The 13,697-nt window shown below is 40.4% G+C and overlaps 1 protein-coding gene across 1 annotated transcript in view; it reads left to right on the plus strand.

Moving 5' to 3' along the window:
* The window catches only part of LOC145989205 (uncharacterized), a 50,639-nt gene extending 40,878 nt beyond the window's left edge, over window positions 1-9,761 (plus strand). The window contains exons 8-12 of the mRNA XM_083124545.1: window positions 1,143-3,963; window positions 5,160-5,285; window positions 5,928-6,238; window positions 7,314-7,461; window positions 9,245-9,761. Coding sequence (XP_082980671.1) covers window positions 1,143-3,963; window positions 5,160-5,285; window positions 5,928-6,238; window positions 7,314-7,461; window positions 9,245-9,508 — 3,670 coding nt within the window. The 3' untranslated portion in view covers window positions 9,509-9,761. The remainder of the gene's footprint in view (window positions 1-1,142; window positions 3,964-5,159; window positions 5,286-5,927; window positions 6,239-7,313; window positions 7,462-9,244) is intronic.
* The last annotated feature ends 3,936 nt before the right edge of the window (window positions 9,762-13,697 follow it).

Genomic DNA, 13,697 nt, shown 5'->3' on the forward strand with positions numbered 1-13,697 from the left:
TATATAAGAATTATCTTGTAATCAAGGGGTCTTGGGTTCGATTACTGATACATACTCATTTTAGCAGGCAGAGATTTGTATTTTTTAACTGTAGGTTCAGGATCCAGTTCCAATAATATAGTCTATTTGACAGTGGTGGGACCAGAAAAGAGTTGGCAAGAGTGGAAGAGGCAAAATTGAGGCGAGAATATTTTCTGAATTCTGAGATACCCCTAAATACAATACCATACGAAAATCTTAAATTAAAATGATCGCCCCCTACACACACACTGTGTGGTGCTGTCACTGTTATCTGAACATAAAGCAAATTAACTTTGTCAGTAATCTACCGGCCAAAATTTGATAATTTTCCCAGTACTATCTCTACGAACAAAAGCGTGTAGTGTCTCAAAAGGTTTAGATAAGTCCACTTTGCATAATTTTGGTGAACCCCCAGAAAAATTATGCACGAGCCGCGCCTGCTCTGTTCCTACCATGCCCTTGCTTAGCGGCAGTATTTTGAACTAGAAACATCAAACCTATCACGAAACACAGTTACGTGTCGATATTTCATATTTTTCTGTTTCTATGCTGCTGAAAAAAACTATCACTAAACATTGTAACCACTGACAAAATGTGCCTCAAAACTACAAGAAGAAATATAGCTATGGCGAAATTTTCACTACAAGCAACACGAATTTTGTAGCGAATCATATACAGATGTACCGGTAATTTTAAAAATGTGCTGCGACAACATCAGCTGAAATTTTGTAGACGTGTGCAGCAGCACACTGCCTCTAATATAATTTATTCCAATACATCCGAGAATTGAATGTAAACAATAAGCACCAAGCTGAATGCCATGCATAAGCCTTTGCCAGTAAGTGACTGTGTGCTGTTGATTGTTGTCGTCCAGAGGTTCATAGACGAGTTGAAAATATTTCCCGTTACGTTTTACCATAATTTTGCAATTCTACAATTGCAGATGTGGCTACAAAACTACTGGACCATTATTCTTTGGTATATTGGATTTCAAATTCACTTATTCCTTCTCACTATCAAACCTCACAAGTGCAAATAAGATAAACAATATGAACATAGAACCAAGAAAGTAACCCAAACAGAGCATTAATAGATTTGTTCGTTTTTTTGTCTTCCTTCAGACATGGTTTGTCGTCATCGACTTCCTGGATTATGGCGGCTGCTTTGATGCCTTTATTCGTCGCTTGTCCGGTGGGCAACTGTGCTCGAGGTTGGCTTCAGCTGCACTATCACGAAATTCACATTTACTACCGAAGATTCTTAGAAATGTGCATTGTTACTTACAACTTCAACGCTGATGATTATCACATTAGGCTTGTGAAAGCAAAGGTGAAGCAGTTTCGAGAGTTAATGAAATTGTTAGAAAGCGGCCAGACAATTGTTACACAGGAGAAGCAGATTAAGAAGAATGTTGAAAGTGGAGGAGAGTTCAAAAAAGAATCTCAAATAAGTAACGGAGGTGCAGAAATTGAAAGAATTGTTCCTGCAAGTATGAGCTTCCCAGTGTCTAAAAGGATGCGTCGAAAGGCGAAGGCGAACAAATTGAAAGTCGCTAAGATGAGGGCTCAGATGATAGCTGAATTGCACGTCAGAGTTGAGAAACCTGTTCCAAAGCCTTCTGAGGGCAAATCGAAGAGCGAGAAACCGTCGGAGAAGATTGAGGCTGTGGAGTTGCCGACCATAGTGGAGGAGACCGATAGTCAGACTTTGCTGGACCGCAACGAAACAAGCTTCTCCGAGTCGTACAGATCGGACTCTAACCAAACTACTTCGGATTCTTCCGAGGTGGGCGAGTGGCCTCAGTCCTCTCCTTGGGACCTGATAAAATCCATCTCGACCGTCGAAGAGCTAAAAGCTTCCTTGTCAAAATCGGCCACTCAGTCTGGAAAGGAACCAGAATCGCCCTATCTGGAATGTCAGAAACCAGACAATGGGGTTGACAGGAATACATCTGAAACTAGCGGAGCTGGAGATGGTGTCAGCTCGTTTGAAGGCTTTGAACTCAAACCATGCAAATCTCTAACGCTTCTGTCATCTAATGGATACGACGGCGACTGCTCTAGCCCTAAGAGATCGTTCAGCGAAGAGGCCATAAGTGTATACTCATCCGGACCTTCAAGTATTCAGACGAGGCGATCGGTCACTAAGAGGTCTCAATTTTCAAGCTCGGGAACTTCTCATCGTTCAGTGGACGATTTGGATTCCACTGTGAGAGATGGTTCGTCCGTTAGATTTACCCGCACCAATAGGAACGAGGCTGATGCCATACTGCTGTACCTTCAGAAAATGTTCCAGGATCTCATGACGAGATACAAGAAAGCACGTAAAGAAGAACATGCACTAAGACTACAGTCTCATCTTCATATGATGTCGAAGAATAGGAACAGGGGAGGAGAAGGCGACAATGCCCATTACACCCGTTTTCAGAAGAAGTTGCAGATGGTGTTGCAAGACTTGGAGGAACAGTACAACCGCCGCGTTAGAGAAAAGTGGGAGTCATTGATGGTGAAACTAAGGATAGCAAGAGAGCATAATATTGATGAACGGTGTTACAGAAGAGTGGTGGTGAATCTGAGGGAGAGGCTTCTGAAGCAACAAGTCCGTCTGGACGACATGACGGATGCGTTGGCGAGAGAGAGAGAGAAGGATCGTGCAACAGCGAAGAGACGCGAGGGAAGTGGATCTGCAGACTACATGGTGAGCAGAGAGGAGTACAGCAAACACGAATCGACAGATTTGACGGACACCGACATCACTTCTGGTGAATTGAATTTTGAAGCTGATTGTTCCGCTTCTCCGAGGAGCAGTGAGCAGACTAGCAAGACAACTCCAGAACTGATGACTCCGGATATGTATCTTTCAGACTTGAGCCTGAGATACAACCAAGAGACAAAATCTGACGGTTATTCAAGATATTCCTATAGTTCCCTATCCCAGGTTCAGATTCAAGAACCAAGCGAGATGACATTTCATCTAGAACGGTACTCGGATTCGTCGATGTTGTACTTTGACTCAAGCAACCAAAAGAAAATGTCCCTTAAGTGTACGTCGGCGTCAACTTCTAAAAATCAGTACCAGACATCCACCTCGCCCGTATCTTTTCCAGGAACCTCGACGCAGCTTTCCTCCTCCAACCAGTATGCTTATCCTGCTCCCAACTACAAGCAGGATGCGAAGAAGTCGTCAGAAACAAGTTCTCCTCCTATTACAGAATGTACAAATTCTGGCAGAGGGCAACACTCAACTAATTTCTCGTATCCAACAATGGAGGGAATAGGAATGTACAATTCCTCTCAGCCTAACAGACATGTACCTGTACCGCCTGGATTTTCTCCTCAGAGTGTTCCCAGCACATCAAATCAGTATGTAGTGAATCAGGCAAACTGGCAAATGAACACAACAGGTGCTCCTGTTGTGATGTACTCCAATTTTCCCACTCTCTATACTCAAAACACACAAGGCAAGCTCTCCTCACTTCAAAATTCGATGGTAACAGCGTCGCAAAAAACAGGCGTGCAAAATCCACCGAAAATGGAGCACGGAAGATGGTGGTGGCTTCTATCGGCCCTGAAGAACCTTCCCGCGAAGCAGAAGCGGGTCCTGGAAGGGCTAACACTGAGTAAGATATCTGGACACTTCGTGATCGACAAGGGAACGTTTGGAGAAGTATTTCTGGCTCTCGATGGTGCTGGAAAGGGAATCGCTGTTAAGAATGTGCCCAGGTACTCGTTTGCCGGCCTCACTTACGTGTCTCTGAAAAAGTGCGTTGAACCACTCCTTCCCCTAAGGCATGATAACATACTACACTATCTAACATGCATAGAAGAGGACGACCACATCTACCTCATCACGCCTCTGTGTGAATGGAATCTTGGTGAATATCTTATGTATCTGAAGCTTACAAATTCACTGGAGCCTCGAACAATGGACTTGGTTAGACAGGTAAAGTGGTTTTTGTGTACATTTTTATAGCTAGAATAAGGAAATAATAAAACGCAAACCCTATTATTTTTCCCAAATGTGTGTTGATAGATCTATGTTCAATTTCAGAAAGTGACATCACTTGTAAGTAAGTATCACCTTTAAAATAATGACAGAGCGATGCCAGGCTTTAACCCGAGTGAGCTGTTATATCTTGCTAATAATTAAATAACTTTATTTGAAGTGCTAAGTTGCATACAAATTGTAATGCCCCTAGTAAATTCAAACTTAGAACAATTGTTCTGTGTATAAATTGAATTAAGCTACCTAACGTAAACAGATGGCCATTTTTTATTGTCGTATAGTAATAAAAATATCAGTTACTTTACAACAATTATTTAACACCTCGATGGCGCAGTGGTAGCGTGGTCGCCTTGTAATCAAGAGATCCCAGGTTCGATACCCGGTGAAGGCACATGGTGGTTTGGATCGCACTTTAAACTGTAGGTCCAGTCCTGATTAGCCTTATTGTGTATAAAGTGGACTTAAAACACCAATTCAATCAATCAATAAGGATTTAGCACAAAATTATATTTATTTCCATTAGAAATGCCAGACAGGATGAAAGATAACAGAATTTCTAATGATGCAGGCCTTATCACAGCATGTTCCGAAAAATATGTGCCATCGTAACGCCGAGGAAAAAAGAAAAGTTATACCATAGAAGGAATGTTATTTATATATAAATCAAAGTAACTTCTCCATTTCTAATAATAGCTCCACCTTACGAAATTCCTCGGCACGCCACTGATGCCATCCTCTGGCTATGGTACTTGTATTGATTATTTAGATATAGCTAAATGAGTTTGATCTAACTTGTTGTTCTTCCCACAATTTGTGTACACTGACGACACGCGCCACTAGAATGCCATGTTGTAGGCAAGACAGAATACCAATTAGCTACACGGTAATGCTCAAATGGTCAGCGCATAAGCACCGCCGCACTATTTAGTGCAAAACAAACTTTTCCGATATGACACAATAATTTAGGGATTAAACTACAATGTGTCAACGGTGTAGGGGATAATATTATCTGGTTTCCAATTGACTCTGGAATTGTGGAGTCGTAGCTCGGGTTGGAAGAACAACAAGTAAGCCTGTTCGTAAATTACTATAATCAAATCCACAGCAGATTAATGCATGGATTCTTTGAACAGTTTCTTGAAGGCCTTCGGTTCCTGCACACAAGAGGGAAGCCAATCATTCACGGTAACCTAAAGCCTTCCAACGTTTTAATAGATGAGAATGGATCCTTAAGGCTCTCCGACTTTGGACTGTATCAGGTGAGTTGTGAACAAGATGTTTATTTAATTTTTACTTAGTGGCTATTCTGTAAGTCTCATGTCATTTGTATTTGTTCTGTTGTTTATTGTCCATCACTTTTTGCTATGGCGACATTGCCATGTTTGAAACATCAAATGCGTTGTTGGTAGCAGATGATTTTTCGTCGTGTACTTTGAAGGGTGTAAAATGGCCATACGTACAGAAGCACTCAAAAATTTTAACTCATTCATTTGTCGCATTTTCTTTTTCATAAATTTCAATCACGTACAGTCACGGATACTTCTGGGTTATAATGATCCCATTGAAAGTCAGAGGGTTGTTACAACCGAAAAGTGTCCGTGACTGTATGATAACCACTTAAAGTGGACTCAGCTCATGAAAAGAACAAGTACATTTTCAATTTCATCCTTATAGTTAAGTAACCAACTTACAGTAAAGTGCACCTAGTTGCATATCGTGTAAGGATAACTCCAAAATGAAACAGTGATATGACTTGCTACTACCTTAATTATTGCTTAACTTACCCACTTTCCATGTTGACTTAACGTACTTATGTCATTGAAGAACTAAGGTGACATGACCTTCAATTTAGTCTTAATCAATAACCTGACCTAAGCATATCCTTACCATTGTTCTTTCAGACTTTGCAGCAACATCATCGACCCTTGGCATCTTCAATGATCTGGTGGTCCAGGGAAACGTTTGAAGACTACAACAAGAGCTGGAGGTTGATATGCACCCTGAAGTCAGATATTCAAGTGGGAGGAATGCTGGTGCACTTTGTCCTGAGTGGAGGACTGCATCCATTCGGCTCTGGAGCCAATGACATACTTGAGAACTTGGGCAGAGGAGTTGCTAGCATCAAGATTACGGACGTCAACGCGAGTGACGTCATAGCGTGGATGCTGCATCACGACCCTTACGAGAGGCCTACCATCACTGAAGTCTTCAGGTAATGGGCACAGCTTCTTAGTTTTATTAATTTATTTATTTACTTACTTAAAGTTTCATCCATCATCAACCACTGCCAATAAGACCATTTGCACCAATCTGGTTCAGTTATGGAAACTAAACCGACATACGTATATAAAGCCCCAATCACACCACCCACTCACTTACTCATTGACATAAATGTTCTCCATGAAGGAAGCCCAGGAGCAAGGTGTCTGGAAACACCTACCAACTTCAAAAATCAATTACCCCCTTTTTTAAGTGTGAAAATGCCTTTTTTTTACGTCCCTAGCAACGTCCGTTTGGGGGCAAAAAATCCTACATTGTCCTACAAATCAATTCTTAGTTAGAAAACGTGATTCAAACAAGAGTGACATCTACATAAGGATATTCAGTCCAGATTGGTACTCAAAATCTACATCGTGGCTGTTTTAATAAAATGTTTAGAGGTATAACAATTATTTCGAGTTTGCCATGTTTGTTCTTGACTACGGAAACGGACGTTGCTAGGGAACTTAAAGAAAGGTTTATTTTCATTCCGAAAACTACGGTGAGTGAGTTATGCTTGAATTTTATTCCTTTAAAATATGAGCGTCAGAATTTATTACAGAAGCAAAGTAGGAATTTGCAGTGAATGACGGAAACCAATAATATGTTTGAAAATATGAAAATGGCAAATTTAGTGTCGCTCGAACTATTTTGAAACGGATATTACTTACAGAGTTTATTATTAAGAAAATGGACAATAATAGTTTGAGCCCGTACACACACGTCGTTACGTTATAAACTTTTCGTAAAATAATCGAATGTACTTACTCGTTTCCCTTCCTCCGACAATAAATGCTGATATTTTCAGAGTTATTAATTAAGAGAATTGAGGAACCCAAAACATGGCCGTGGTGTGCGCGAGTCTCATGATTTAAGTGCTACTTAAACCGCATACAGTGGAACCCCGATATTACGTTTCCGTATTTCACACTTTAAGTTTTTTCTTTAATGTTAGATCCCTGAAAAACATATAATCAAAGTTCCACTTCATTTCACTCTTTCTCATCCTTTTCTTTTGCTTTTCTTAGGCACATTTTCTTTTGGCCCACGAGTAAAAGGTGGAAGTTGGTCCTAGCGTGCTGTGGTCTCATGGAGAATCCTGTACCCTTCCCTCTTGAGGCGTTTTTAAGCTTTCTGGAAGCCAAAGCTGCTCAGGATAGGTTAGCTGGAGACTGGGTACGTTTTCTCTGTTCAAGTGACTTTTTCTTTTGATACCACAGATTTAGATGCATCCACCCTCATGGAAGGGTAAGGGGATGAGCAGTGTCTGCGAAGAATGAAATTCAATCTTCCGGATATGGTAGAGTGGCTATTGTAGCGAGTTTCGAAGTCAGGTCTCCTAGATTCGAATTCCAGCCTAGGCATATCTAGAAATATATTTCTGGAGGGGCCCGAGACAAATTTCTCGGAAATAATAAAATATAAATGTTTAAATTAATATGTTCATATAATTTATAGATCTATTCATAATAATATGTAAATTAATTAATATTATATTAATACATGTATAATTAAAAAGATGCTATAAAAATATAGATATAATAGCACGTATTCATTACCTAGCTTACGTGTAGTTAAGATGTCCAACATTTGCATAAAAACTACTGCCCTGGCAAGGAAATTAATGTCAAGAAGATAAAGAATTGAATATTTATTGAATAATAATAAAAAATGTAGATCCACTTGACGAAAAGTATACTTCCTGATTAATATTTTACGCATATTGTTACAAACAGTAATGTACGTATATAAATCTTCTAATGTACTGTTAATTCAAAGTCGTATTATCCAATTATAATTCTTGCCTTCCAATAAGTTTGACGGAAATAAATAACCCTCGATTATATAACAAATGCCAAACAAGTACACTATATAGCCAAAAGTCACTGGACACCAGAGTGAACGTGGCGGTAGTGTCATGGTATGGGGCTGTTTTTCTTGGTTTGGCCTCGGGCCATTAGTTTTGGTCAATGGCAACATGAACAGTGGTGTATATGAGGACATTTTAGACAATAGCATGATGCCCACATGGAACCCCATAGAACAGCTTTGAGATGAACTGGAGCGTCGGTTGCGTGCCAGACACACTCGACACTCGAAAATTATAGATCCACTAACTGGAGCCTCGACATGAGCCCTAGGCAATCACACACCCATGAACTATTTATTCACGAGGCTACAGAACGAATGGAAAATAATTCCAACAGGAATATACCAGAACTTAGTGTAAAGCCTGCCCCGAAGAGTAAATGCTGTAATAATAGCGAAGGGAGGTCTTTGGAATGAACAGCACTGGGTGCCCGGTGACTTTTGGCTATATAGTGTACTTTTTTTGGCATTTGTTATATAATCGAGATTTATTTATTTCCGTCAAACGTATTGGAAGGCAAGAATTAGAATGGGATAATACGACTTTGAATTAACAGTACATTAGAAGATTTATGTATATTACTGCTTGTAACAATATGCGTAAAATATTAGTGTATATTTTCATTATTCATTATTATTTGAGTATTATCGTGTGCATTCTGCTGGGAAATAGTTTAATTTAACAAGCAAATGAAAAATGTCAATATTAATTTGAAAATTAGGTGAAAACATCTGCACTTGTTGCACTTGGCCAGCCGCCACTGAAAGCTTAGTTCAGCGCTCTCGTGTAAAATAAATACTTCTCCTATATGAAGAAATTAGAATGTAGAAATGCTCATTAATGTCGTCGCAGAGCAAGCTGTCCTTTTTCCCACAATTGACGCATGCGCAGCATGCACCGCGTGTATTCACGAGACGCCTCTGCTGCTCAGCTAAATAAAATTTTGCTCAACGAACGCCACTCAGATACTCGACTCGCCCCTGATGTCACCGGCACGCCGTGAAGTCCAGGCGCCGCATGGGCCGTGCCCGAGCGGCACAATAACCACACGAAGGCACCGCATATGATTATTATTTTTTTTCTTTCTAGGTGTCGGTAGTGAAGCTAAAGTTTAACAACCTCACTGCGAAAGAAATAGAGAGGAATAACTCGCTCACGGGCCTACTCAGCTTCATTCGCAGGCAAGTAAGGGAAGAAACTGCTTCGAAGGCGCATCTGGAAAGAATTGAAAGCTCTTTGCAAGAATACTTCCTGAGAGTATTTCCGGCGCTTCCCCTTACTTTATACAGGATGCTGGCCCTCTCTGATTGGTTCTCTCATCCAGTATTTCAGGACTTCCAGCAGGCAAAATAGTGTTTCTGTGTCCACGTGCATTTTTTTCTCGTATAGGCAAGCGTAAAGATGGAAAATCTTGATTTTTTATTGCAAATCTGCAGAGAGTTTTTGAGGCATTTATAGTGACAAGATACATGTTATTTTATTTTTAAATCAGAAGAGCTTCGATAAATAGACTGGAGTGTATTACTTGGAAATATAATTTTTGAATTGTATTTTTTTATTATGTAGAAGGCGATTTAGTGTATATTATCAGGAATAAAAAATAGTGCAAATATGTTGCATAACTATATGATTGCATTTCAGACGAAAATAAAGGGTTTTATTTTTTCTTTGAGAAGCAAATACTTGTGGGATGTACAAATATTGCACGGCTAAGTGTCCATAACTATTTTGATTATATTCTTCTTAAATCGTACGTGGATCTTTATGTACACTACTGTAGGGATTTTCAGCATTTTGTTTCAATTCCTGAAAATCTCATTGCTTAAAACGGAGAATAAATATGGTGATGAACAACTTGCTAGGTCATACTTATGCATCCCACTATACAAGAGCACGTTATCGCACTGACAAATTACGAGCCCACAATACATTATCGTTCGGTATCAGAGAACAGATCAGTTACGTATTTACCAATGGTGATGCGTGGTGCTACTGGAAGGATAGGGACGGACTTGTAAAAGGGGAGGATGTACTAACTAAGTTCCGGGTATCTCTGGAGCAAGCGAACGAAAACAAATCTCTGCGCAAGTAGTGGCGCGAGACGGCTCCACCAATGAACACGCGAGAGGGAATGGGATTACGTGGAGGGGGGAAAGCGACTGGTTATACCAGCCTTCGCAGCAGCGTGTTCTGCTTCGCTATGAGATTTCCATCCTGAAGGCACAGCGTGACACGTCGTTACATGTTCCTGGTCGTTCGTTCGAGTATGCTGTTGTCAATACCGATGATATTGTTTGTAATGCTCTCCTTCAATTCTACCACTGTCCTAGGGTGTGCAGCGCACACCATTTCCTTAAGGGTATGCGGAGAAAGTCTCCACGGGGATCTTCTCCCGTGGTAGTGTTGCAAACTTAGCTCTCTTGGAGCTAGATCTGGCTCTTTCGTGCACTCATTTGGCTGTGAACTGGGGCGCCTGCCCTCGTGCCCCACTATGATGCCATCACTGGTTCCGGCCCACATAGACCAACTATTACCATGATTATACATTTTGCACGTGACGTGATATTGTTATATTGGCTGCGTCGCCCCACTCCCTCTTATCTCCCCAGCTACTTTTTTATAGTGCCGTGTTGACGTGAAATTGGCAAAATATCGTTATCGAGGAATCCTTTATTTTCGATTTCGTACGATCATGAGATGAGTGATGCCGCAGGATCTAGATGGTGAAAACTAAGAATAAATTGTCATCAATTTAGAGTTAACGGTAATAGCAGCGCGCCACCTTTTGACAATTAACATTACCCTAGGAAGCACTTCATCCAGACTTCGTAAATCTAGGTCCTTGAAAGTCAGTTTTAACTCCATTTAAGGTGAAATTTAGCTCATTTATGCGGATCAGGTTTTGCAACACTGCCAGGATGGCCGTAGGAGGCAAGGTGAAATGCATTGGGCTTATGGGAGTATTATTTGATTTGTTCTCTTGGGGATATCAAACTTCCGATGGAATAGAAAAATATATCGACGGGAAGACGGCAGTTTGAAGATGCATTTCACCAGCGGAAAAGTCGAAACTTCCATTTGATTTGCTGTAACTTGATGTTGAAATTGATTCCCCATAAGGAATACATGGGATTCCGAAAATTCTTATTCATCACTTTTTCAAACATCGTGTCCAGCTTAAAAATCAACATAAAAAACGCTTCCACTTGCAACATGGGGAGAAATTCACTTTTGGATACAACCAGGGTTTCTCTTTAGTAGCAGTGCCCATTCGGACGATATTGAAATAAATGCACAATTGGTGCGTAACTGTATCTCCTCCTCTTAAGTTACCCCCACAGGAAGAAGTCGATGGAGAGTGTCAAATTACGCAATCTTGTGGTCATAAGTTTCAGGAAATTAACCGGACCTCACACTTTGGATCAGGGCCAAGGACTGATCCACTTGGTACATTGCACGTAGAGCCATCCCATTGAAAATGCCTATGCCATTCAATTCGTCAACAAGCACCATGAAAATTCGTAGAGTGTACTGCATGATCACAGCGACTGAGACAATACGAGGGCGACAAAAGCTACGAAATCCTACCTAGAGATCTGCACAAGACCCGGAAAAAACCCGTCTGCGAGGAGGCGCGCCTACAATAATATGCAACACGCACGTCGAGCCCTGGTGAAAATAGTCCTAATGCTATTCTCACCATCTGGTGAAAATAGTCGCAGCCTATATAAAAAAGTAGGTAACGGTTCGATCTCGCATAAACGAATTTCTTCATTTTTTGCAGGAGTACTTACGGAATTGAGTTTCTATAGATTGTTGGAAAGCCGTGGATGTATTTTTCTTACATCATTCAATATATTTGACCACAAATACATGTATGTTTCAAGAAAACTATGCTTGCCTAACCTAACCGAACCTAACCTAACCTTGCCGGAAATGGTTTTTGGAGCTATCCGTGAATGGTTTTTGGGGCTATCCGTCAATGGTTTTCTGGGCTATCCGTGAATGGTTTTTGGGACTATCCGACAATGGATTTTTGTAGTTCGAACCCCGGAAAAATCCGGAATCAGTAACACCTAAGTAGTATTGTTAATGTGATATATTGAAATTATTTTCTGCACAAGAACAAAATCTCACCTATAGCAGTTTTTAAGCGGCTATTATATTCCTCATGCAAATGAAATGTAACATGAAAAACGTTTAGAAAATGTTTCAAAGTCTCTTTATGTCTTTTGTGTCTGCTCATATGTTTTTTAGATAACAATTAACATTTTTATTGAAAAGTATGTATTTACATTAAGAGAACAACCAACCTAACAGTTTTATGCCGGCCTCGGTAGCCGAGCTTGTTGGGTGGTCGACTCAACTTGCTTTGATCCAGAGGTATCGGGTTCGAGTCCCGGCGAGGGCATGGGTGTGTTTTAATGTCCGCAACAGACATGTGATGGGTTGCAAATAACCCATAAAATAACGAATATTTAACAGTTTTATTTAATTATTTACATAAATGCGAACAGGAAATCGCAGGAAAATAATTTTACTTTCTTGTTCTTGCTACAATATTTTACTTTTTAAATTTAATTTTGCAATAATAAAAAAATAGCATGCACACTAAGATATAAAGTGACATACACAACAAAAACATATGAACATGATTTAAAAATAAACCAAAAGTTTCTCTACGCAGTGGGTTATTTTTTTATGAACTCATTAACGAGCGGTCTCAGGTACAAATTTTCAAGCACAGTTTGATGTATGTGGAGTACCGCTAAGCTGCTTAGTCTCTTCTGCCTCATTGTAGATATCAAATATGTCTTTAGTTGGCTAATAGCACTGAATGACCTTTCGGCTGTGGCTGTCGTCAGTGGCACAGTGCGGAGGACCATCATGAATTTGGCTCCTGGAGGGTGCTGTCTTCCAAAAGAAACTTCCTTATGTCACGCATGGTAGTTAGAACCACTTTCTTCTGTTTGGCGATATCACCAAGCATGGACATGTGTAAGGAGAGCTTATCGGCATCCAAATCTTGGCGAAAGAATTCTCGGGTTTGCTGAAAGTTTGTTGTGCAACTGTTCACAGCTGAGATGCACTCTTTCTCTACGGCTGTTACTTTTTGTAGTCATGTAGATTCATGTCCTTGTTTAACACATGATTTTGCTGTGTCACACACGTCAGTGCATATTGATTTATAATCCTATTTTGGAGTATATAACTTGTGATGTTTGGCAGCATCAGGATTTTAAAGTCTCTTAGGGACGTGACGTTGCCGGGGCAATTCTGGCTCATCAACGAGGCTCGGTTTGCCCTCTGTGCATTTCAACCAGAACTACTCAAAACACATTCACTTTTCTTGAAAGATGTCAGTCAAGTATTTTAGTTTTGATTCCACTTCTGTAGCACCAATGCGTGGAGACTGAATCTTACAGTTTACCTCTTCTATTGGACCCATCACATGGCAGTAGAGGGAGAGAAAGAAAAATGTCTTGAAGTGAAGCATTGTCTTCAGGTATCCAGCACATTTTGATGCTGCGTCAGTAGAATC

The sequence above is a fragment of the Lepisma saccharinum genome, chromosome 1, assembly GCF_977018435.1.
Source record: "Lepisma saccharinum chromosome 1, izLepSacc3.1, whole genome shotgun sequence".
NCBI classification, from domain to species: domain Eukaryota; kingdom Metazoa; phylum Arthropoda; class Insecta; order Zygentoma; family Lepismatidae; genus Lepisma; species Lepisma saccharinum.